This window comes from Eurypyga helias, unplaced genomic scaffold, assembly GCF_000690775.1.
Source record: "Eurypyga helias isolate BGI_N326 unplaced genomic scaffold, ASM69077v1 scaffold17486, whole genome shotgun sequence".
Taxonomy (NCBI): Eukaryota; Metazoa; Chordata; class Aves; order Eurypygiformes; family Eurypygidae; genus Eurypyga; species Eurypyga helias.
The window spans coordinates 7,135-32,941 of NW_010254826.1; the positions used below are offsets into that span (position 1 = coordinate 7,135).

Below are 25,807 nucleotides of genomic sequence, written 5' to 3' on the forward strand. Positions count from 1 at the left end.
GCCCCCCGGTGCCCATCCAGCGCTTGGCTCCCTCCGCCCGCTGGCCCCTCCCGGCCAAATGCGGACATGGGGCAGCAGCGCTGCACAGCTCGGCCTTCGTGCCTGCTGCCGAGCACGCCCGTGTGTGTGCCAACGCTCCCCGCTTCTCGGGGTGCGGGACCTGCGCACCCCTTCCTCCCCGATGCTCGGCCTGGTAGTCCGGCCATGGAGATGGCTCTTTCACAGCATGGAAGGGAAGGGAGACTCCTAGCTGAGGTCCTTTTTTTGTCCCCGGGCAGCTGCGGGCTCTCCCTGGCACACACGCCACTCTGCTGCGGGGTTTGGGTGCTGGAGCAGACAGGCTGCTGCCGTCCCCATCATCGCTCCAGCCAGAGCGGCCGGTTCGGGAAGGAGCAGTCTGCGCCCCTACCCGCGCCTTTGTCTCTTGTCTGTCCATCCATCTGCCTCCCAACCCTGTGTATCCAATGCCTGGGGCTGGGAAGCAGCCAGGTTTGCTTGGCAGGAGCGCTCAGCCAGGACTGTGCAGCTCTGTCCTGAGCACTTGGTCCATTGTCATGTCCCTTCGCTGTGAGCTGAGTGTGGGGAGCTGGGGGATGCTGGCTGCGCTCCTGGTGCTGCTGTAGTCCTGCTGGCTGTCTCCTCCCTGAGTGTGTTGCCTGGTTTATCAGCATGGACTGGAGGGAAATGAGGCTGGAGCTGATCATCTTGCTGGCCCCAGGGCAGCCTGCATCTTCCCCATGCCAGCTTTGAGCAGGAGAAGCAGTCACCTGTGCCAGCATGGGAACGGCTGGGCAAAGGCTGCTCCAGCTGGGGCCCTGCTCTGCTCCTGCCTGAGCTGAGGGGCGGTGAGGCACCCCACTGGTGAAGTGCTGGTGTAGTCCCTAACTGCCACATAAGCCTGTGCCGTGGGCTCCAAGGGCATCAGCTGAGATCTCTGTGGGTGTCCCAGCCTGTTAGGCCAGGGTACTCTGGTGTTTTTGGCTCCGCAGTGGGTCCTGGTGCTGGGCACAAGCTGTCCTTCTGGCTGGTAGCCCATGACCAGGCGCAGAACAGGTTGGCTGGCTGTGTCCAGGGGTAGGTGAAGCAGCAGTTCCAGTGTCCTGCAGGTTAGGCCCTGACAGTGTCGCACTGCGCTCTTTTGTGACCCGTGGACCTGCGGAATGTGGCGAGCATCTTTTTTAGATGTAGGGACAAGGGGTGGAAGAACGCACACAGATGGCAACTTTGTGACCACAACACCACCAAAGTTGCTGATCTCTATTGCAGAGCGGGGAAACTGAGGCAGGGCACAGCAAGAACTGTCAGCTTCATGGGGTTGAGGACAGGGCCAAGGAGAGATCCCATGCTTGGCTCTGCAGACACTTACATCATGTTCGGAGGAGGTATCACGGTGTCTGGGCATGACTTGAATTACATGTGAACAGCTACGTGGGCCAACGAGGGTCTCACATTGCCCAGTGCCTGGCACGGTGATGTTCCTCCTGGGAGGGCAGGGATGGGACCTCCCGGAGTGGGAGGGCTAGGACAGTCAGTCGCTGGGGAGCAGGAGGAGCAGCTGCACTGGCCTAGAGACATCTTGGTGGCCACATCAATCTCCTGTGATGTTGGGTGGCACCTCTGCCCTGCCCCATGGGGGTCTGTGTCTGCTGGCACTTCTCCCTGCCCTCCTGCTCCAATCGTCCTGCTCTTGTAGCAGGTGTCCACACTATCCACACACCAGCTGGCGGCAGCTCCCAAGGACATGCCCAGGTGATGCTTGGCTGACTGCCTGGAGAGCAGGGGGTTCCCATATCTCCAGTCACCCTGGGGAGACGTGGTGGCACAGGGGTGGCACCTGGGTCCCCTCCAGCCCTCACAGGTCCCCTCCCTATGAGAACCAGGGTGAATGATGGGGCCCCTTGTGTGTTTGGAGCTGGCTGGGCAGAGTAGTTTGGGGAGTGGGAGTTGGGAAGATACTGGTGTTGGCATGTGGACAGCTGAGCTGGAACAGCCTAACATGGCCAGGCTTGAGGTGGGTCTCCAAATGCTCTGTGCAAAATTCATGTGAATGGCACACCCCTCCAGTGTTGCTGCTCATCCTGTCTTCCAAACCCACGTGCACATATTTAATCACCTGGGGGAGCAGGAGGAAAAAAGAAAGAAATCCTTTGCTCAAAATCCTGTTATTGTTTTTCCTGCGAGGAAAAAATTTTCCAGTTTGTTCCCTGGGGACACTGTCACTATGTGTGTATGGGGGTGGGGGGAAGCACATCATGTTGGTCAAAAGTAATTAAAGCTGGGGTTAATTTTCTTGGGGGAGGGTGGGACCCTGGGAAGGCCACAGGGAGTGTTTGGGGCTGAGCACGTCAGAAGCAGCTTTCCATTGTGGCTGCTGAGCTAAATATACCTGTGGATGCACATCGTTGTTTCCACACATCTGCTGCTCAGGCTCCCAGTGCGGTGAGTGGGGTGCGTGTGCTGCCTCGCGTCCTGCTGGGGACACTGTCCCCCCAAACACCATGAGTTTTGGCCTGCCTGGGCTTTGCTTGCTGCCGGCCAGACTGGTGAGGAGAGGTGGCTTGTGCAGAGCCCCAGTCTGCAAAGCATCTGCTGCGGTTGCTGCATCGGCTTGCCAGCGATGCGGCTTCGGGGGAATTAATAGCTGTGTTTATGAGGTGCCCAGGGAGGGGAGATGTGCACTCATTAGCTCTAATAAGAGCTGTTTGCCATGGTGCTTGGCTTCCCCTTTCTCCATAAGTCCCCCGGGACCAGCCAGCTTCCTGCAGCCGGCACATCCAAAAGATTGAGCTGCTGCAGCCCTAACACTCACCAGTGCCTGCACTGAAGCAGAGCTGTGCCTTCACAGGTCTGGCCGTTGGTACCCGGATTTCCTGGGCGGGATGGAGTGCAGTGAGTGGGAATGCAGCGGGTCAGTTGTATGTGCCACCAGAACCAGGAGCCCAGCACAGCCTTGCCTGTCCCCTTCCTATTTGCTGAGGCTATGGCTGTGGACAGCCATTGGGCTGAGTGATTGTTTGCTTTAGATGGTTGTTTTGACACTGAGACTGTCTGGTTGTGGTTTTGCATTTTGCATTTCAAGCTTTTGTAACTGCAGTTTGATCTCACTGCCTCTCAAGCGAGCGTGGCTGGCTGCAGCACATCCCAGCTGCCCGCCTGTGCCCTGGCAGTCCGTGTCAGGGCTGCTTCAATGTATTGATCAGTGTCTACGTGCAGCCCAGAGCTTGCTGCCTGGCCAGGGGCATGGTGGTGAATGAGCCGGAGGCAGGGGGGCTGGCTGGTCCCGTTTGGGCTGTTGGTGCAAGGGCAGTTTTATGTTAAGGCTTTATGTCATTACTGGGTCGGCCTGTGCAATGGTACCCAGCCTTGCCTGTCACCTTGGCTATGAAGGTGGCTGGTAGCATTGCTAGGATGTGCCAATCTCTTTTCTCAACCACAAATGGATCGAGGTTGTCACTGGATGCAGGAGTGGAAGCACCACACTGCAGGCCGAGGTACTGCCAGCCCGCTGCCCGCAGCAGCTGTGGTTCCAGTATGGGTCATGTTCGCATCCTCAGGACCAGGTTCATGTCCCCCAGGACGGGGTTGAGCCCTGAGGCTGCCCTCAGCCCGCTTCTCTTCCTGCAGGATCCGTCCCCAGCTGTCCAAAGAGAAAATAGAGGGATGTCACATCTGCACCTCGGTGACACCTGGTGAGCCCCAGGTGCTGCTGGGGAAGGACAAGGCCTTCACCTACGACTTTGTCTTTGACCTGGACACATGGCAGGAGCAGATCTACATGACATGCGTGGGCAAACTTATCGAAGGCTGCTTTGAGGGCTACAATGCCACTGTGCTGGCATACGGCCAGGTACATGCTCTGTCCACTCTGTGGGCTCTGGCATGGGCTCTCCTGCAGACCTGGGTGCTGTGGATGCTGAGATGGCACCTGCAGAGGTTAAGGAAGGTGGAGGTTATATAAGCTCCTGGGTGTTGAAGGGACAGATTGTCCCTGGGCTTGGTGAGAGCTGGGGCAGGGGGTAGCCTTGGATGGGAGGAGGGAGGCAAGGCTGGGGTGGGAACCTGGATGCTGGTGTGGTGGTGGGGATCAGAGTGGCTCAGCAGAGGCATTTGGGAAGCCTGGAGTGGCAGGGGAAGGTGTGGGATGCAGTAGGCAGAGCTGAGCCTGGGGGGACCCAGCCAGCTCCACCCTTGCTGCCTCTGCAGACTGGTGCGGGGAAGACGTATACCATGGGCACCGGCTTCGACGTGAGCATCTCTGAGGATGAGCAAGGCATCATCCCACGGGCCATCGGCCACCTCTTCAGCGGCATCGAGGAGCGCAAGCGGGCGGCACAGAGTCAGGGCATCGCGGCGCCCGAGTTCAAAGTCAGCGCCCAGTTCCTGGAGGTGAGTGAAAGCAGGTCTGAAGGACGCTATAGCCCTGCCCTGTCCTTTGCTCAGCTCCCGTGTCCTGGGCTCCTTGAGTCCTCCTTGTGCTGGCTGCTCCCAGGCTGAGCAACAGTCATGCGGCTAGGGATGCATGCCAGGGCAGAGGAGACTCAAAGTTCCTGAATGTTGTTGACTTCATGATGGCCATAAACTGGGATGGCACTTTCTTGGCTTCAGGGAGCTCCCCCCCATGAGAAAAGGGCTTATGCCTTGGTCCCTTGGAGATTCAGGGGCTCTGGGCTCGCTTACACCTGAGGTTGAGGATAGCATCATACCTGCTTCCCTGGGGCTTGACCAGCTTTCTCAGTGAAACAAGTAGTTTAAGAAGTGCCATACTTGTGGGGATTTGAGGAAGGGCTGTGTTATTTCCCATGTCCTTTGCTGCATCTTTGACCTTGAGAATGCTTCATTGCATTCTCTCCCGCCTCTGCTTTGGCCTCTCCATTTAAAAAAGCTTCTTCTATTAACTGCTTCTTTCCCTGGAGAAAGCCTGTGGACCTTGTGTGTCTGCAGCAGTTTCTCTGGGGGCTGGTCCGGGGGTGAAGGGGCAAAGAAGTTCAAGATGGGAACTGGTTGAAGGCCCTGGTGAGAAAACAGGGTGGTGTTGAGCAAAGCTGAGCTCCTGAACAAATTTAATCTGGTTGGTGTCCCACTATGGGGTACAGCCCACAGGAGACAGGCAGTCAGAAGGAGAGGCCCTGTGCTGTGATCTTGCCCCCATGTGACTTTGGTGGTCATCACATCTGGGTTCCTCCAAATGCCCATGGCCTGGAGAGGCTTTCTTCCCACTGGAGAGTCCCCTAATGCTGTTGGGGCGGGGGTACTGTCCTACCTTCCTTGGGCTATAGGATCGGATACTGGCCTTCAGCCCAGTGTGTGTCCCCTCACCCTATGCAACACACTTTTCCTCTCAGGCACCCCGTATCTGCCTTCTAGGAGATCCTCTACTCTTCAGCTACAGTTTCCCTTGCCTCAGTTTCTCTGACTCAATTCAGGGTGGCTGGACACTGCCCCAAGGAGCTGGGTGACCTGTTGGTTGGGGGTGGGACACATGAAAGATGAATGCGGGCGAGGGGACACCCACGCGTCTCCTCTCCTATGCTTGCACCCACATCAGCTCTTCTGGTCAGCCTTGCTTGGGCAGACACTTTGTGTATGTGTGAACACACGCACTCCCAGCCGTGCAGCCTGTCCTTCTGGCTCTTGGGACTGCAGCAGCAGGATGGCAGAGGACAGCTCTTGTTGGTCCCACTGTGCTGTGCTCTAGCAGTGTCCTGCTTACTATTACTCACCCACACCCTCTTCCGCCCTGCTCAGCTCTACAATGAGGAGATCCTGGACCTGTTTGACAGTGCCCGTGACCCTGACACACGCCACCGCAAATCCAACATCAAAATCCACGAGGATGCCAGCGGGAGCATCTACACCACGGGGGTCACGTCACGCCTCATCAGCTCAAAGGATGAGGTGGGTGCACAATGGGGCAGACCTGGAAGAGGGATGCAGCTGGGTGCCCACTGGCCAGGGACGTGCTGTGTGGGGACAGCTGGGTGAGGGGAGATGTCTCACCTTGGATGGGACAGAGCAGCCCTGGGGTGATGCAGGGAGAGGTCAGTGTGCTCGCTGGGCTGTGGCAAGGTGCTGTCCTGACTCCCTAGAAGGGTGCTTCAAGGTTTCATTCTTCCCTGCTCCATGTTGTTGTAGTTGATCCAGTGCCTAAAACAGGGGGCTCTTTCCCGCACCACCGCCAGCACCCAGATGAATGTGCAGAGCTCCAGATCCCATGCCATCTTCACCATTCACCTGTGCCAGATGAGAGTGTGCACCCGCCCGGAGCTGGTGAGACGTGCTGCTGCCTCATGCCTGGGCTGTTACTGGGGCGGATACCCAGGCAGTGTGTGTGGGTCCCTTGGAAAGGGGAGAGGGTTTGAAGCCTTGCCAATGGAGATGGGGCTTTGTCTTTCTTCTTTCCAGTCATAGCCAATGTTAGCATTTAATGGGAGCTGAGGTCTGCCCTGATGCAGCCCCATCCAAGACAGGGATGGTCTGGCCCAAGGGATGGCCCAGAGGAAGCTTCTCTTGGGGTTTTCTCACCATCCTTGAGGGGCTGGATATGGAGGGGATGCTCAGGCTTTTGCTGACATCTGAGTGCAGCCAAGGGAATTCCTGCCCACTCTGGGTCCATGGTGGTGACCCTCTCTGTGTGTGCCTGGCCACAGGTGAATGGGGAGGTGACCAGCCTCCTGGATGGAGCCCAGCCCACCACCGAGTATGAGACCCTCACGGCCAAGTTTCACTTCGTAGACCTGGCTGGCTCGGAGAGGCTGAAGCGAACAGGTGCTACCGGTGAGAGAGCAAAGGAAGGCATCTCCATCAACTGTGGACTGGTACGGCCCCAAGCACCAGCATGCAAGGGGAGGGGGGAGGGCCTGCCTTGGAGAGCCCGGGACACCTTTCGAGTGGCTCTGTGCTCTTGGGATTGCTGCTGTCTCCGCTGGCATATATGCTGCCTGGCCCTGTAGGCAGGAATATGCACAATCCAAAATGCCAGTGGTGAGGGCTGCCCTGCTCCTGAGAGCAGGAGTATGGGGGTGGATATCTCTGGTAACAAATGTGCAAGTCCCCAGGAGGTTGAGGTCTTCTAACCTGAGCTTAAAAAAAACTCCAGAGCTCAATGCTGCTCCTCGATGCATGTGGGAGAGAGGCACAGACCAGGAGAGGGGGGCAAACACTGAGTCTGGCAAGGAAAGCCCCATGCCTCCACCTCTCATACCTGAAACCTGTGCTGCAGCAAATGCCCCAGGCCTGACATGCTAGCTACGTGAAAGCTGGATTCTCAGCAGGGGCTGAATTTGGAGGGGCTGTCCTTTGTGTTGGTAGCTGGCCTTGGGGAATGTCATCAGTGCCCTCGGAGACCAGAGCAAGAAAGTTGTGCATGTGCCCTACCGTGACTCCAAGCTCACCCGCCTACTGCAGGATTCCCTTGGGGGCAACAGGTAAGGGGATCCCAGGCTAGGGCTGAAACCTGGGAGAGGACCAAGGGTCTATAGAGCCATGTGGCAGCTATTTTGGGACTCAATCGCCTTGTGGGTTGCCCAGTAGGGAGGGGATGCTTACTGGCAGGCAGTGCATGACTTTGCAGATTTAAAGACCTTGGCCCCTCATGAGTCCCAGACGCAATTAGCTAGCTTTGACAGAAGTAGCTGGTGCAAAACACTCCAGAGCCCTTGCAGATCTGGGATTTGGCAGGTGGTGTTGCCCAGAATGGGATGGATTGAATTCCCTGCCTGCTTTGGGGGTGCTTCTCCAAAGACCCCATCCTTCCCTAGAAGTCCTAGCATGTGTAGGCTGGCTGGTGGACATTGGCTTTGCTGAGTGCTGTGTGATGTGCTGCTCGTGGGGTTTCCTAGTGCTCTGGCTCTGGGAGGGACTAAACCCAGTGTGTACCTTGGTTAAAAAACACTGAAGGGCCTAGGATGGGTGTCTGGGTGCATGTGGCTGTTCTGGGTCACAGGTTTCCAGGTGCTGAGTTGGCATAGAGTGGGGAAAACTGTCCTTTACCCTGACCTTCACCTTCCCAAGCCAAACCATCATGATTGCCTGCGTGAGCCCCTCTGACCGGGATTTCATGGAGACCCTGAACACGCTCAAGTATGCCAACCGGGCTCGCAACATCAAGAACAAGGTGGTGGTGAACCAGGACAAGACAAGTCAGCAGATCAGCGCGCTGCGGGCTGAGATCGCCCGCCTGCAGATGGAGCTGATGGAGTACAAGGCAGTGAGTGGCCAAGCGAGTCTGTGGAGGTGGAATGGAGGCAGGAGGAGAAATCCTCTTCCCTGTGTATGAACTGGGGTGGGTTTAGTGGGAAAGACTCTCCTGCCTACCGTGCTCTGCCCCTACTGATAGGGGTAATTGCGAGAAGTCAGGAGGCTTGAGATGAGGGCTCAGCTCCTGCCCTGCCATGGGCAGGACCTTGGGCAAATCTCTTGGGGATGCCAAGGCAGGGAGAAGCCTTGAAGCGTCTCTCACCCTCTGCCTGTTGAGTCTCAGGCTTTCCTAGTCCTTAGATTTGTCTCTGACCCTGATTTGGTGGCTGGGGTTGCCCCCAGCAATGCAGTGGTGGGCCCCCATGTCCCAGCTTGCCCTGCACTCAGGGACTTCCCCCCTCTCCCCACAGGGCAAGCGAGTCATTGGGGAGGATGGCTCAGAGGGCTACAGTGACCTTTTCCGTGAGAACGCCATGCTGCAGAAGGAGAACAGTGCCTTGCGCATGCGGGTGAAGGCCATGCAGGAGGCCATCGATGCTATCAACAGCAGGGTCACCCACCTCATGACCCAGGAGGCCAATCTGATGCTGGCCAAGGCAGGTGAGGCTGGGCTAGTGATGGCGCGGTGGACAAGTCCAGTGTGGCTGGGATGGGTGCTGCAGTACAGCCCGTGTCCTGCTTGATCCACATCTGCTCCTCCAGGTGATGGCAATGAAGCCATTGGTGCCCTCATCCAGAACTACATCCAGGAGATTGAAGAGCTGAGGTGAGCCGGGTATGGGTGCTGGTGAGTCAGCTGGGTCCCGGTCTAGTGGGTGCATTGGGGGGGTAGGAGACCAGGTGTAGCTCACAGCTCTGTGCCTCCAGTGTCACTGGGGTATTAAGCCCTGATGGCATAGCAGCTGACTACACTGCTGTGACACCAGGCATGTAGGAGTCCCATTCTTGATGTTGGGCAGTATTTTGGCCATTGTCGTCCCTTGTGTGGCCATTAATAGAGGGGGAGATCCTGGCAGGAGTGTCTGGTGTCTCCCAAGGAATCCTGGTTCCTCAAAGATGGGTCCATTTCAGCCTCTTGGGTGATCTGGGGACCCTGTCTTGCAGCATTCTCACCTTCTGACCCAACATGAATGCGAATGGCTTAGTGGTGACTTTGTCCTCGGCTCACACCATTCTAAAACCAGGCAAGATCCCCTCTTCTGGGGACAGTGGGATGTCCCCTCTTTGACCACATGCCATCTCCACTCCATAGGACAAAACTCCTGGAGAGCGAGTCCATGAATGAGTCCCTGCGTCGCAGCCTCTCGCGTGTCTCTGCCCGGCCCCCCTACTCCATGGGCTCGTCCCCTGCATCTGGCTTTGCTGGCCTGTGCAGCCCTGCTGCTCTAGTGGAGACGGAGGCCTCTGATGTCCTCCAGCGGGCTAAGCAGGACTTGGAGCGCCTGAAAAAGAAAGAGAGGAGGCAGAGGAGAAAAAGGTGAAGGCAGCTGCTGTGCGATACTGGGAAGGGGGAAGCTGTGTTTCGGTCCCCGTCTATCCTTGTGGGGTCAGGTATCCTGCTTCCCTCATCTGTGCAAAAGCCCAAGCACCAAGACAGAGCCCAGATGCTTGGGTTCCCCTCCCAGTGCTGTCTTGCCCTTGGTCTACTTCTACCCACCACAGTCCCAGAGGCTCTCTTCCAGAGGGTCTGAAAGAAGGAGGTGAGGGGGGCCCCAACAGGACCCGTCCTTGGACTCCCCCACGCTGGGACTCACCAGCACACCTCTGCTGTCCCCCAGCCCAGAGAAGGAAGCATTTAAGAAGCGGCAGAAACTGCAGCAGGACAACGGGGAGGAGACGGATGAGAACGAGGGGGAAGAGGTGAGTGGTCTTCACAAACACAAGGAGGGTGTTTGGCTGTGGAGCACTGTGATCACTCCATGTGTGAGAGGAGCCGAGCCCAGTGTGGCTCTGCAAGAAGGCTGGAGGGGTTGTGCAGCTGAGAACTCCATGCTGGAGTAGGGGGAAACCCACATCTTTTGGGGCTTGGTTTCAATAAGCGTAGGCGAAGGGGGCATGGGCAGTGCAGTGCTACTCAGCTGGGAAGGGATGGAAGGGGCACAGAGCTGCTGCTCTCAGCAGTGTACACAGTGTACAGAAATGTTGCTGCAGCCCCTGGGCATCCTGTTTGGGAGGCTGAGGCCCATTGTGGGTGCTACATCCTATCGCTGTGGGGTGAGCTCGGTTTTAGAGGAAGGAAGAGCTACAGAAAGAAGGGCAAGGCCATGCTGCAAGCTGAGGTTAGGCACTTGTCTGTTAGGAGGAGGAAGAACAGGATGAGAGCGGCTGTGAGGAAGAGGATGGACATGAGGATGAAGATGAGGACTCGGGCAGTGAAGAGAGCCTGGTGGACTCAGACTCGGATGCAGAGGAGAAGGGTAAAGTGTGGTGCCATGCATGCAGCCCAGGGTATTTGGGGTGCATTTGTTGGTGTCTCCTGGCCCTGAGCTCTGGTCCTGAGAAGGGAGAGTCTGCTGGGAGACCCCAGCCACATCCCTTCTGGGGGACTTGGAAAAGGACCAGAGTTGCTGCAGGGAGTCTCCAACACTCTTTGGGGTGCTCCCAGTGGTGGGGACTCTTACCAGCTCCCTCTGTCCCCTCTGTGCTATGGCTCAGTGGGGCCATGGGAGCAATGCTCCCACCATCCCTCCTGACCTGACTATCCCCCACCGGCCTCCAGCCGTGAATTTCCAGGCAGACCTGGCAGATCTGACTTGTGAGATAGAGATCAAGCAGAAGCTGATTGATGAGCTGGAGAACAGCCAGCGGCGCCTACAGACCCTCAAACACCAGTATGAGGAGAAGCTGATCCTGCTGCAGAACAAGATCCGGGACACACAGCTGGAGCGGGACCGGGTCCTGCAGAACCTCAGTGAGAATCACCTCACCTGCAGAATCCCATCTCCCTCGCATCAAGCCCCAGTTCCTACTTCTGCCTAGCTGGCTCAGAGCCAAAGCATGCCCTGCGTGTAATTCTGGCTCGGGTAGAGCTTTGCCACTCCCCTGCTTTTGCCTGGGGCCCTGGGACACCCCAGACCCTGCTTGTCTTGCCATGGGAGTAGGGCTAGTCAGCTGAAGAGCTCCTGACCCCACTGGTGCTGGAGACCTCTCTGGAAAGAGATAAGGCAAAGCCTATTCTGGCCTTGCACTTGGGGAAACTGAGGTGCTGAGGGACACGTGAAGACCCCAAAGACCTAGTGGTGTAGCTGATCTCTAGGCTCAGCAGGGTAGCACATGGCTGTGGGTCTAGGTCTGCAGCTCTCTGAGCCCAGTGACTGTGCTGTAATCCACTGTCCCCTGTTCTGAGCCCAACCTTATCTTTTCCAGTGGATACCCCCAGACAGACCCCAGCCAGAGATGGGGCCAGCGCACAGGGGAGGGCTCTGGTGGGATGGGGAGGGAGCAGTGCCCAATGGCTCCAGGCAGGGTGCGTAGGTGCCAGAGGAGCCTGGGGTGGATGGCCATCACAAGCCCTCTCATCACTCCCCTAGGCACCATGGAGTGCTACACGGAGGAGAAAGCCAACAAGATCAAAGCAGACTATGAAAAGCGTCTGAAGGAGATGAACCGGGACCTGCAGAAGCTCCAGGCAGCCCAGAAGGAGCATGCTCGCCTGCTCAAGAACCAGTCCCGTTACGAGCGGGAGTTGAGGAAGCTGCAGGCAGAGGTGGCAGAGATGAAGAAAGCAAAGGTACCGGGACACGCCAGGGCAGGGAGGGCATCCCTGATCAAGTCTGGCTCCCCACTCCGAAGCGATGTTTGCCTCTCCTGGTGGCCAGTACAGGACAACTCTCTGCCTGGGAGGTGGGTGCCCTGGGACAGTCAGGTGCACGTACCGACAGGTGGTACCTTCCTGTTCCAGGTTGCGCTGATGAAGCAGATGCGTGAGGAGCAGCAGCGGAGGCGGCTGGCAGAGACAAAGAGGAATCGGGAGATTGCGCAGCTCAAGAAGGAGCAGCGCCGGCAGGAGGTGAGAGTACAGCTTGCCTGTGTGACACTGGCCATCCCTGTGCAGGGGGGCAACTGAGCTGGCCGGGGATGGGTGTTTGTCCTGCTCTGGCACTTCAAGGTGCTCACAAATACCAGTCGGAGAAGTTCGGGGCCCTGCTGCACCCCACCCATAGCCTCACCACAGGCCATGCAGCCCTAGCAGAGCACACCTGGCTGGATGGCTCCCAGGGGCTTCCCACAGCTCCCAGTTTGGTTGTGGGAGATGCTGTAAACTCCCTACGATGCTCAGGGTTGATGTGCCATCAGGGCCAGCCTCGAGGCTGGAAATCTGCTTGCTGTTAAAATCAGGAGTGAGATTGTTCAAGCCAGAGTAACTGCTCCAAGATTTGGTCATGTGAGCCATGGGACTATGACTGTTACTGGGGTGTCTGGGCAGGACCTCAAGGATGTCGTTGTCTGTCTGTCTTGTGCAGTTTCAGATCCGGGCTCTGGAGTCTCAAAAGCGGCAGCAGGAAATAGTGCTGCGGAGGAAAACCCAGGAGGTGAGGGATCGGGAGGAAGTTGGCCCCCATGCAGGCCCCAGCCCCCATGGGATCCTAGCCCCAGCACCTGGCTCAGAAACACCCCATCTTCATGACAGTGCCAGCTCTGGGAGTGGGTTTCTCAAAAGGGTGGGAAGGTTTTTATGGCTCACTAACCAGGTGGCAGATGGTTGCAGGCAGGTTGCAGGAATTGCTCATCTCCCAAGGCAGCTGAACCTGGCAGCAGGGGATGGGCAATGAGGGAGAAGGGCGCAAGCGGCCCCAGGGCTGCAGGTCTCCAGAGCTGCTGCTCTTGGTCCCATGAAGACCTGGGGGTGACTGCAACAGTGTTGGGGTGGGGACACCTGCCTGACATCCTCTTCTCTGCCTCTCTTCTGGGCAGGTCTCAGCACTGCGCCGTCTTGCCAAGCCCATGTCTGACAGGGCTGCGGGGAGGACGAGCCAGAAGCCAGCCATGCTGGACTCGGGGGTGGAGGTCTCAGCCAGTACCACCTCCTCCGAGCCCGAGTCCAGTGCTCGCTCTGTCTCCAGCATCGTGCGCCAGTGGAACAGGAAAATCAACAACTTCCTGGGAGACTCCTCATCCTCCGTGAATGGGGCTCGGTCCACCAGGTCAGGGCAGCAGGGGCCACATGAATGGGTGATGAGGCATCCCAGGACTCCCACGTCTGGCTTTTGGCTGCTGGGGGAGATTGAAAGGCAGCTTCTTATTGTGCCTTTGGCCCATGTTAAACCACTGACCCAGTGACAGGCTGCGTTAGCAGCATGTGACTGACTGCCACCTGGGCTTGAGTCCAGCGCTGGCCTTCCAGGAGCATTAAACATCATGGCACAAACCCTGCTGGCCTCACCTTTTGTCCCTCTCTTTGCTAAGGAGAGATGGAAAAGTTGGGTAATCCAGAAATGATGCAGGTGCCTCCTCTGCTCCTGGTCAGCCAGAGCCCAGGCATCCTTTGGGGACAAGCACAGCTTTCCAGGCATGGTGTAACTGGTCACCCATGTGCCTCTTATCCCCTCTGGCTGTAGGAAGAAGTTCCCCAAGAAGAGTGTGAGCCAGACCTTCAGTAAAGCCGCCCGTCTCAAATGGCAGTCCCTGGAGCGGCGCATCTTTGACATTGTCATGCAGAGGATGACCATTGTCAACCTGGAGGCTGACATGGAGCGGCTCATCAAGGTGACAGTGGCACTGGGGACAGAGCAGGCTGGGTGGTATGTGTGGGGCAGCGAGACAGCTATGTTGACAATGTCAATCCCCCTCCCTTTTCCCCCAGAAACGTGAAGAGCTGGCGCTGCTGCAGGAAGCATTGCTGGGTAAGAGGGCGAAACTGCAGGCAGAGAGCCCCATGGAGCAGAAGGGGCTGCAGGAGCTGAACGAGGAGATCGAAGTGCTGGGAGCCAACATTGACTACATCAACGACAGCATTTCTGACTGCCAGGCCACCATCATGCAGATTGAGGAGACCAAGGTGGGCAGCTGCATTGGGCCCGGCTGGCAGGGAGGGAGCAGGAGCATCCCTGGGAGGCGAGGGTGTCCGTGGGCATGGCCAAGCTGGGTGTCCTGGAGTTCTCTGAGCCAAGTCATGCACTCAGGGGGGCTGCGCCCACACAGTCACTTCTCATTAGGTGGTTAATTGTGGAGGGGAGTGCTGCCACATCTTTGAACATCTATGGACATGCTACTGGTGCCCTGTGCCCCACCGCCCTGGGATGTAGGGAAGCTGCAGCTCCCATCTTGCCCATGGGACTGGCAGCCATTTGTCCCCATGGGACTTTCACACGCTAGAAACATCCCAGGGAGGACTGGATTTTTTTCCAGCAGAAACCCTGCGGGTTTTGTGTCCAGTTTTGACAGTGGGCACGCTGCAGAGATGCTGGGTGGCTCCCGGCTCCCCTCTAGTGGCTGCAGCCTGGGCTGTGGAGGCTGTGTGCTGTCCCTGGCTCATCCCTGTCCGTCACTCGCGTTGCAGGGGAAGAAAGTGTTGTTGTTAATTCACACTAGCCTTTGGGTTGACGACCTAATGTGCTGTGGATTTGCGTGAGACTGATGTCTGCAGATTAGTGTTTACTTAAGTGTTGGCATCAGGATTTCTGCAGCAACACAGAAGCCCTTCAGGTCGCATTAGCTATCTCCATGGCTGGATCTCCCCTGTAGCCACTTGGGCAGACGGAGGACAGCAAGCACTGGGACTGCTGGCCACGGTGCCCATTCAGCCCATCCCATGCCCAGCGGCAAAGCTCCCCCACTGCATCCAATGCCTGTCCCTCCACGTTTCAGGAGGAGCTGGACTCCACGGACACCTCGGTGGTGATCAGCTCCTGCTCCCTGGCCGAAGCCCGGCTCCTGCTGGACAACTTCCTGAAGGCCTCCATCGACAAGGTGCGGGGCCAAGGCAGGACCCAGATGCGTAATGGGGTTCCTGCTGCTGGGGAGGGGAGCAGGAGCAGGGTACTAGGGTGGGGACCTGAGACACCCACCTGAGGCCCACTGTGCTGGCCTTCCCCAGGGGCTGCAGGTGGCACAGAAGGAGGCCCAGATCCGCCTGCTGGAGGGGCGCCTGCGGCAGACAGATGTGACCGGCTCCTCGCAGAACCACGCCATCCTGGATGCCCTGCGGGAGAAGGCTGAGTTGCACCCTGAGCTGCAGGCCCTGATCCAGAACGTCCAGCAAGGTAGGACACATCCTTGGGCCAGGCATGCTGCCTGTTGGGTGAGATGCCCACCCAAGCTTGCCCCCAAAAAGCACCTGGAGGTGCCACAGCTGGGACCAGCGTGCCCAGGGCTTCCTTGAGTGTGATGCATGGTGTCCAGAGCATGTGTCCCCAGCCAGCAACAGGGCTGAGGACTGGGTCTTCAGCCCCAACTGCTGGGGCTGTTCCCTCTGCTACACAGCTCAGATGGGGCTCGGCACGATGGGGTCCCCTCTGCACTGCTGATGTGCTGTTTCCCTTCTGCACAGAGAATGGCTACACCAGCACAGATGAGGAGGTCTCCGAGTTCAGCCTAGCTTCAGATGGGAGGTGAGTGCCTAGACCAGCCCTGACTGCTGTGGAGGCCAGGGGTGGTGTAGGATGTCTGGTGCCACCCATGGGACCTTGCAGATGCACATGGACAGGCCCACCAAAGCTTTTCTGTGGTGCCCAGCCCTCCCCAAGGCAGGAGAGCAGAGGTGTCTTTAGACACCAGCAGGGAGTGAAGACCAGGTCATCCCTTGGCGAAAAGGTGCTAGGGAGCAGGGGTGATGCAAGGAGTTTGGTGGGCCAGTGGTAGTCTCTGTATGTGAAAGAAGATCGGTCTTTGTTCCCTTCTCCTTGCAGCGTCTCCCAGTCTTTCACCATGAAGGGCTCAGCAAGCCAGGACGACTTCAAGTTCAAGGTTAGTTGGCCCTTCTGTGTGGCTCCATCACGGGGAACAGGAGGAGGGGTGAGGGGCATGTTGTTCAGTTGTGCTCCCGGCCTCTGCTCTGCAGTCTTGATTCTTGGAGAGCCAGGCTTGGCATGAGGCAGTATGGCTGATCTCTGGGTGGGGTCAGCTCTAGTCAAGGGTGAACCCAGGCCTCCTGGTCCTGTGGTCCTCTGAAGCACCAGAGACTTGGGAAACATCCACTGCATCAGCCAATACCCTCCAGATTTGGGTGGGCACCAAGGAGGTCCCTGTGCAGTGCTGCATCCACTGTGGGCAGTGGTGGAGGAAAGCACCCATTGTTCTGCACAGGCTGTCACATTTGCCTAGAGCATGGAGGTCTGGCACTAGGATGGGCATCCTAGCACCCCCCATGCAGGGGGGGCTCAACCTCCTGTGTCCAGAGATCATGAGCTGCTCCACCCCACAGCTCCTTGGCTGTTCCCCCTGTGCTCCCCTTCGGCTGCCTGTGCCTGAGCCCTCTGCCTTGCTCTAGGGAGAGCCCAAGCTCTCAGGGCAGATGAAGGCAGTGTCGGCTGAGTGTCTAGGACCCACGCTGGACGTTTCCACCAAGAACATCACCAAGTCCTTAGCATCCCTGATGGAGATCAAAGAGGATGGAATCAGCTTCTCCATCCGAGACCCCTATCACAAGGAGAAGGTGTCACGCACCATCAGCCTGCCCACACGAGGAAGCACCTTGTGAGCATGGGGTGATGGGTTTCTGGGCACTGGGAGGCTCCTGGAGGCATGGGCCAGCAGGTGGGAAACTGTGCCCAGGCTGTGGAGTAGCAGAGCGGTGAGCATGAGCCCAATTTTGCATCTATCCTGCAGCAGGCAGTGGTGGATTTCTCCAGTGGGACTTGGCGAGTGTCTAGGAGTATGTTGGTATGCTCTGCAGATGGAGAGAAGGGTATTCGAGGAGGAGGGAAAGAAGAAGCGGGTATGCAAGGGTCCCAGACTCACTGCCCTGGGTTATCAGCCACCTTGGAGGCTTCCTGGGTTGCCAAAAGCCTCCGCGCAAATGGGATGACTCAAGGCATCCTCTGATCTTGTGATTGTGACTCCAGGGAAGCCCAGCTTCTCCATTTGCTCTGCTGGGGAAGGACATGGGTGTTCAGCATGGAGGGATCCCAGCAGTGGGGCCAGGCACCCACTGTGCTCTGTTTCACTTGTTTTAGTCCCAGGCAATCTCGTGGTTCGGACACTTCACCTCTTACAAGGAGGAAATCCTATGATCGTGGGCAACCTGTCAGGTGAGCTTGGGAGCTGGAGAAATGTCAATGGGTGGTCCAGAGAAGTGGGGAGAGATGCTGGCTGGGCCAGCTCTTGCTGCACCCTGGTGTTCCAAGCTGCCAGGTGAGCGATTCCCAAGTCATGTGTCCCTCTAATCCTTCCTGGCTTAGGCCTCCAGATGTTGGCTTCACGCCTCCCTCCTCCCCACCCACCCGTCCACGCAACGACCGCAATGTCTTCTCTCGTCTCACAAGCAACCAGAGCCAGGGGTCTGCCTTGGATAAGTAAGTCCTGGTGGGATGGGAGTGAGGGGGACCCAAGCCAGCAAATGGCACATGCTGAGTCACATGGAGGCTTGTAGGAGCACAGGACCTGGGTCAGCTCCAGTCAGCCTCCTGCCACCATTTTTGCTCCCTGCTCTCCATGAGGGAGTGGATACTCTGCAAGGGCTGTGCTGAACCCCTGCCCTGCCTGCTGCGTGTGTCCTCTGAGCTGGCTGCTTTGCAGGAGCTCACAGTCCTGGCCTCTGACTAAGTCCTACTTGGAGACATAGCAGTGCTAGATCTGGATCACTGGAAAAGGCTGTGGAGTAGGATGGGATGAGGCGGGATGAGGGCTCGGAGGAAGCTGAAGGACTGGCACCAACCCACAAAGGCTGCTCCAGTCTCCCCCAGAAGTAGATCAGGCAGCTGCCCTCGTCTTGAAGCGTTGCTAGCAGAGCTGACTTTCCCTGATAGAGACCTGCTGTATGATCCTCACATGCCCTCCTACTCCTCTGCTCTGCCCCTGGTTCTCCATGTGTGATTCTATTTCCCCCTCCTCTTCTCTGTCCTACACTGGCTTGGATGCAATAACAATCCTCCATCTCTGACTCCTCTGCTGCCTCTTCTAGTCTGGGTTTTCTTTCCCATAATCTTGCTAATTTTCTGCCCCTAGGTCTGATGACAGCGATTCCTCTGTCTCGGAGGTGCTGAGGTATAGACAACTTCTGTTTATTGTCCCTTCGCCCTCTCCTCCTCATCTGTTTCATGAGTGGGCTTCCCTTGTCCCTGCATGCTCCACCTGTGCCTTGCTGCTCTCCCCCACCTCCCAGCTTGTGTGTGCTGTCCCCCTCCCCAGCATGCCACTCCCCTCAGTTGCAAGTTCAAACGGTTCCTGCTCTGATCAGCCCATGGAAATGTGGCACTGGGCTCACATATGGGCACTGGCTGGTTTGGGGTGGCAGCATGTTCTCTGCTATATGTGATGGGCTCTCATCAGCATGATACCACCATGTCTCATTCCATCCCCCAGCTCTCCAGCAGGATGTTGTGTTGCTGGTGAAGGGGGCAAGTAACCCTGGGTGCTCCTAGTGTGTTCTTCCTGCAAGCATCTTCCAGGCAAATATCTCCAGGAGCTCCCCACACATGGTTGTGCTTCCCGGGTGCTGGGTTTTGGGTGGGTAAATCTCTTTCCCAAAGAAACCGAGACAGATTGTGGTGTTGGGGCTAAGGTGCTCCTGTGCTTGTCCCACTGAACCCTCCTGCCAATACTAGGGCCACCTTTCCCCCATCCTTTAGGAACATCAGCCGGCCAGCACCCAGGTGTCCCCTCACATTGTCCATGCCCTGAGTTCCCACAGTTCACTGGGGAGGTGGCACCAGGTTGTCTGTGCCGCTGGTCCCTTGGGCAGTTTGCCATCAGGCAGCAGTATAATCCATCGATAACGATAATGTCTCGCCCTGGAGAGCATGATTTCCATTTCCATTCAATGTCACACCCAGGTGGGTAAAACACTAGGGGTCAGGGGAGGGCTGCTTCCTTGGAGTTTGTGAGTGCAGCTGCTAACTGAGAAAGGAAGATTATATGCATGTGACTTTTAAACCCAAATTAATGAGCCTGTGTTTGTCCTTATGACTCAGGCAAACCCTATATGGCCTTGGGCCTGCCCTGTGCCTCGGTTTCTTATAGGAAGAGACTAGCACAACCCAGAGCCCCAGGCCACGAGAAGGCTGTGCTTTGGAATTTCAGCTGGGAAGAGCAGCTGTTGGTGGCAGTGTATACTTGGGTCTGGAAGGGTTGGGCTGTTGGTCCTCAGCACCCCAACCACTGCTGAAGTGGAGGGGATTGGTGGATGTTGTGTCCAGAGGGACAGGCAGCAGGTGCCCCTCGGAGGAAGGTTTGGCAGGGATCAGAGCGATGGGTGCAGGGCCTCCACAGGCATTGCACAGGGATGCTGGCTGCAAATACTGCTGCTGTCCTTCATCACCCTTGTGGCCTTATGTAAAGGAGCAGGGCCCTGTCTCCAAATGTCACCAGCCACAGACTGACGGACTCCAAATTTTATCCCAGCAGAGCTTCAGGCTGGAGAAGGTGCAGTTTGTCCCAAGCTGACCTGAGGACCGATGAGCTGGTTCTTCTGGTTCCTTGGGTCTGTGCTGGCCAGGCGTGAAAGGTTCAGAGAGGCCACTGGGCAACCTCCCTTTTCCAGTCTGTGTTGCTGGGGCAGAGGCAGTAGGCAGGGACTGCTTCTGGGGTCTACATGAAGACCCCAGCATGTTCTGACATGCTGGGTTCAGATGAAGGGGCCCATTGCGCCCATTGCACTGCCAGGTGGTGGAAAATGATTGCGGTGAGGCGTCTCTTGCTCTCCTGTGCCTCTGGGGCTGTGCACCATGGTGTCTTTCCACACACATCCTATCATGCTTGTCCTTTCTTTCTTATGCAAGGGGCATCATTAACCCCGTGGGTGGCACGAAGAATGTCCGGACAGCCCCGCTGCAGTGCATCTCTGTGGCGGAAGGACACACCAAGCCTGTGCTCTGCCTGGATGCCACCGACGAGCTGCTTTTCACTGGGTCCAAAGGTGTGTGGTGGACAGCAAGAATATGGGGGTTGCTGGCCTGCAGATGCTAGGAGAGCAGGTTGGCGTGGGGGGAATACATGAGTGCTGAGCACCATGGGGATGGTTCCTCCTGGGCCTCTTTCTTGTCCTCAGCTTTGAACTTTGCCCTGCTCTGCCCCAGTGCTGGGGCTGGCTGGCTCCTTTCCTGTGGCTCTGTGGGTGGGGGAAAGTAATGCTCAGAAAGGATATTGCCACCATGCTCTTTGAGGGACCCCTCCTAGACTGACACTCTTGGGCACATTCTTCCTCCCACAGACCGGAGCTGCAAAATGTGGAACCTGGTGACAGGCCAAGAAATTGCTTCCCTCAAGGGTCACCCAAACAACGTGGTTTCCATCAAGTACTGCAGCCACACAGGGCTGGTGTTCACCGTGTCCACGTCGTACATCAAAGTGTGGGACATCCGGGACTCAGCACGGTGCATCCGCACCCTCACGTATGTGGCAAGCGGAAACAGCTCTGGGGGACCGTAGATGCTCTGGCCATCTCTGGTTTTGCCGAAGCCAGTCCCAGGACCTACTGGGGCTTGGGACAGGGGCAAGGACCAGCTGGTTTAGTGCCATTTTGCATTGCGGCACTTGTAGGGGACAGGGAGGCTGGGAGAGAGCTTGGGGTGAGGTGACCCATGGGGACCTCCTGCAGTGAAGGCTCAGGGTAAAGAACTTTTGAAGAGATTTGCAGCTACTTCTGGGGATGGCCAAGAGAGCCAGCAGCCCTGTAGAGAAGGCACAGCCCTTAAAACGGCGTAGTGGCTGCATAAATTACAGACTTGCCAGTGGGTAACTGGTCTTTATGAGGAGTTTGAGGATCAGAAAGGAGCATGGGACAGGCTGTAGCTGTAGTCGGCCAGTCTGGAGGCAGAGTCTTAAATTTTAGGACAGTATGGCAGGCCAGGATTACGAGCTTGTTCCAGCATAGAGCTCCTTTCTCCTTCCAGCATCAGATCATCTACCTTGCCCTGAAGACGCTTTTCCCTTGGTGCAGAGGCCAAATACCTCCGCCTCCCTGTGCTGATTTCCCAGCATACTAGCCAACTCTTCCTGCAGGCTGCTTCCAGCAGCCCTCAAATAGAAACCACACCTGACACCCTTGACTCCCTCTGTAAGCAGGGCACTGGCTCAGGGGACAGAGCTCTTGTTCATCACATTGTGGCCAGAGAGATGGTGATACCTTGGGGGCCTTTCCCTCCTGTGGGAACCGCCTGTGCTAGCCTGGAGCCTACAGCCCTGTGTTTCCTCAGTGAGGCCTCGGTGCTCCAACCTCTGCTCATCTTCCCACCTTGACCTCTCTCTCTCATAGATCTTCTGGACAGGTGATTTCTGGGGATGTGTGTGCAGGGACCACCACCCGCACTGTCACCAGTGTGCAGGGGGAGCACCAGATCAACCAGATTGCTCTCAACCCCACTGGCACCATGCTGTATGCTGCCACTGGCAACTCCGTCCGCATCTGGGAGCTGAGCAGGTGAGGGGGGTGGGGTGAGCAGGGCAGCTTACGGGTGCTGAGTGGACACTGTCTACTTGGAGGGGCCTGAAATTCCTCTCACCAGGGAAAATGAAAGCCTTTTTAGCAATGTAAGTTGCCTGGAATAAGGACTTTCAGAACCGTTTCCCATGGTACCCAAGGGATGGTGAGCAGCAGTGGGGCTACTTGGAGTGGGGATTTTGTCCATGAACTGGGCAGAGCTTAGGAGAAGGGGAAACACATGGGATGAGCAGCAGTATACCCCCACCATTTTTGCCCTTGCCCATATCCCTGCCAGATGGGCACTGAGCTGCTGACCCCCTGCTGCAGCTGAGGCTGTGCCGCCAGATGTTGGCATGGCCTGAGCATCCCCTGGTATCACTAGGAAGAGGGGTGTCCCTGCTCCCAGTCACCCAGAGGGAACAACCCCTACTGGGGGGCTCCAGAGTTTTGGGGGCCTCTGCCTGGGAGAGCCCTTTGGAGGAGCTTCAGCATCTGGAAAGGGGCTGGCTGACCCATGTTACTGAATTCAGGTTGCAGCCCATTGGGAAGCTGAGCGGCCACATCGGGCCTGTGATGTGTCTCACGGTAAACCAGACGTCAAGCAACCACGACCTGGTGGTCACGGGCTCCAAAGATCACTACGTCAAGGTACCCTCCCCCTTGGAGAGCAGAGCCCTGTGCCCCATAGGGAAGCCTAGATGTTGGCAACACCTAAGGTCTCTTCTCCTGAAATCTGAGCCCAGATTTCTGTTTTCACCTCTGCATGCAAGTTTGGGGTTTTTTTTTTTTGTATCTCCTTACCCCAATTCTTACGTTTTGCTTGGTTCACAATACAAATGCACCTTTGGAGATGGATTTGCATTTCTCTCATCCCTCAGGCTCTGTGGCTGGTACTTGCATGCTATGGCTGACCCAGATTAGCAGCTCACCCTGTTCTGCTTCCCGATAAAGATTCTTTGGTCCTGTTCATTCACAGCCCCAGCACAGCAAGAACTTGCTCCTCCCTTTTAGGTTTTTGCTGGGTCTTAGCAGGTTTTTAGCACCATGGGACTGAAGAGGGATGGTGAGATAATAAAGGAGGCAGTATCCTGCTCTTCTGACACCTGCAAGCTGTTGGCTTGGCTCATGGAGGGGTGTGAAAGCTCACCATGAGTACAGTGCAGCAGAATGGGGGCTGTCTCTGGTGGCAGACATCCCCTGATAGTGGCAGGACCCCTGGGGAGACCTCAGCCCCAAAAAAGCCCCCACAGGCCAATGTCCAATCCCCTTTCCAGCATCACTCGGGGTGCCCTGAGCCTAGAAAACAGAGGGTGATGTCCAAGTTCCCCAAGAGAGAATCATCTCTGTTTGCATTGCCATCTGGGGGTGTCTCACCCACTCTTTTTTCCCCAGGTGTTTGAGATTGCTGAGGGTATGGTGGGCAATATTGGCCCCACACACAACTTTGAGCCCCCTCACTATGATGGCATTGAGTGCCTGGCCATCCAGGGAGACATCCTCTTCAGCGGCTCCAGGGACAACGGCATAAAGAAGTGGGATCTGGAGCAGCAGGAACTTATCCAGGTCTGGAGGGGAGCATACTGCACAGGTCCTTGCGGTAATGTGGGGCAGAGTATTGTTGCTGGGGGCCTGGAGGGACTTTGTTCAGGGACCTGGTGCCAGTGTCTTGCACTGAGATAACCAGGGAGGGCACTCCCATTCCTGTGAATCTGGCAGTGCATGTGTGAGGCGGCTGTGTACCCATAAGTTTGTGCTGTAGGGCGCTCAGGATTGCCGTCTCCCTGGCATACAGGCTGCAGCACCAACTGCAGTGCCAGGTGTTGCATTCCTTTCTGAAGACAGGATTGTTGTCTTCTGCCCAGGAGACAAATCAAGCCCTGACTTTCGAATCTATCCCCTTGGCCTCCTAACTAGCCCTGTGATCCAGATCAGCCCCAGTGTGACTGTGAGGATCTGAGCCTCCCAGGTTGGGTGCATGTGGCTGCTGGTGGTGCTGCAGATGAGGTTGGTCATGATCTCTGCTCTGTCCCATATCAACAGCAAATCCCCAATGCCCACAAAGACTGGGTCTGTGCACTGGCTTTCATTCCTGGCCGCCCCATGGTGCTGAGTGCCTGCCGAGGAGGCATGATCAAAGCCTGGAATGTGGACACCTTCACACCGGTTGGGGAGATCAAAGGGCACGACAGTCCCATCAATGCCATCTGCACCAACTCAAAGCACATCTTCACTGCCTCCAGGTGAGCCCTGGGATTTCTGCTCCTATAGCCCCTGGGAGATGGGAGACCTCTGGGTTGAACTCTCAGCCCCGGGCCTGGGTGGGTTTGCACTGAGTGAGAAGGGAGCAGGGAGGGGAGAAAGGGAGGAGTCTTGCAGCTTTCTAGACCCTCCACTCCTTCATCTCGTCTTGCCCACCTTAGCCTGCTGCATGGCGTGGCCTGCCCACTGCAGTGCCAACAGCTTATTCCCCCAGCCATCCCCTGCACGCGATCTGGTGACGCCCTGAGTTATCCCCCACACAGGGACCCCTCTCCCCTGCGGCTGGGCATCTGCTGCTGCTCCGGGGAGCTCTTTGGCAGCAAGACTCTGATATCCTCTTTCCGACTATGTCCCTTTTTTCCCTTCCTTTTTCTGTCTCTCTCTGTCTCTCCTCCTCCCCACCTCCCATCTGTGCCACAGTGACTGCCGGGTAAAGTTATGGAATTACGTGCCTGGGCTCACCCCTTGCCTTCCACGACGTGTCCTTGCCATAAAAGGCCGTGCTACTAGTCTGCCTTGACCCTCCTGCTCTTTCTGACTCTCTTGCTCATGCACTCTTCTTTCTCTCATCTCTTTCTCCCTCTGTCTTTCTCTCTGTGGCTTGCTTTTGCTCCTCTCTCTCTCTTTGTTCCTTTCTTTCTCTCTGGTCTGAGCTGCTTCTTCACGGTATGAAACTATTTTGCGTTTTTCCCCACTTGATAAATCTTTGCTAGAAATTACTTGCCCCTGTGTCCCAGCCGTAGCCCCCAAATTGTTTTGGTTTGCCTTTTTTTTCCCCTTGCCGGGTGCCCACATCTACTGTGGCAGCTCCATGGAAGCTGTGGCGTGCCTGCACCCTTGCATGGATGGTGGGATGGGAGTCAGCAGCTACCCCCAAAGCCTCCCATGACCTGGGGAGACCAAGCACCACAGCTCCTTGCAGTGTCAGTGCTTTCACCTAGTTCAAGTTGATTCAGGGGGTGCAAGGGGTCCTGTTGTGGGGTCAGCCCTGGAGGTCACCACTTCCCTTTGTCCCCAACAGCTGCCAGTGAGGTGAGCTGGAGGCTGAGCCCCATTGGGCCTGCCTGCTCCCCAGAATGGATTGGGCAGCCTCCTTCTAAGAGAAAAGGACCTGGAAGTCTTGTGGGCTGCATGCTGCCGTGGGCTGGGGGTGGGGAGCATTTCCCCTTGCATTGCCTCTCTGCAGCGTGTCTGTGGGGCTCCTGTGGGAAGCCCTGGGTCACGCCATCCTTCTCACCTTTGTTTCTCAGTGACTTCACAGTGAAGCTCTGGAGTGGGAGGAGGTTACCTGCAGGGTCAAACTAGGAACTGCAAAAAGATGAAGACATGACAGGAGGGTGAAGGTCAGGGTACCTCTCCTTTGCTATCAAGACCTCATCATCTACAGGAGCTCAGCCCAGGGACAGGGATTTCTTTGTGCCTGACCCAACGGGGTGGACAATATCCCATCTGGTACTTTGAGCACTGCCAGCTCCTCTGAGGAAGCAGTTCCGTGGGGTCAGAGCTCCTTGGCTCCATCTCAGAGACACCCAATTCCCTCCTGCCACTGTAGGCTCATGTGTCCTCCTCCGTGATGTGCTGCTTCTGTCCCTGTTGGCTCCGGGACTGGTTCCTACGGGGGTTTTTCTCCACTCCACAGCCATGAGGACATTTGGTGTCTGCTGGCCAGGACCACAGCATAGAGGTGTCTGCTCCTTTGGAGATTTTACCTGTGGGACAGCCTTTCTGCTGGGCGGGTGGTCCTGCAGAAGAATTTCCAGGTAGTCCCATCATTCCTCATCCCGCATCTATCTGTCTGCAGCAATTAGAGGTGTGCATCTCTGAGCTCCTTTG

The 25,807-nt window shown here is 56.9% G+C and overlaps 1 protein-coding gene across 1 annotated transcript; it reads left to right on the top strand.

The window, feature by feature from the left end:
- Positions 1-3,624: 3,624 nt before the first annotated feature.
- KIF21B (kinesin family member 21B) lies at positions 3,625-25,279 on the top strand (the record flags this gene model as incomplete). Its single annotated transcript, XM_010153151.1, has 34 exons — positions 3,625-3,847; positions 4,204-4,386; positions 5,746-5,895; positions 6,133-6,267; positions 6,648-6,815; positions 7,309-7,424; positions 8,011-8,206; positions 8,607-8,796; positions 8,899-8,962; positions 9,449-9,673; positions 9,975-10,056; positions 10,496-10,613; positions 10,916-11,107; positions 11,727-11,926; positions 12,098-12,205; positions 12,660-12,728; positions 13,111-13,340; positions 13,755-13,902; positions 14,000-14,194; positions 15,004-15,105; positions 15,233-15,398; positions 15,686-15,746; positions 16,044-16,101; positions 16,625-16,830; positions 17,310-17,384; positions 17,535-17,648; positions 18,301-18,339; positions 20,073-20,209; positions 20,504-20,684; positions 21,548-21,712; positions 22,246-22,363; positions 23,108-23,278; positions 23,756-23,955; positions 25,225-25,279. Coding segments are annotated over 34 exons (4,840 nt in total), but the record flags the coding sequence as incomplete, so codon positions are not given.
- Positions 25,280-25,807: the final 528 nt, after the last annotated feature.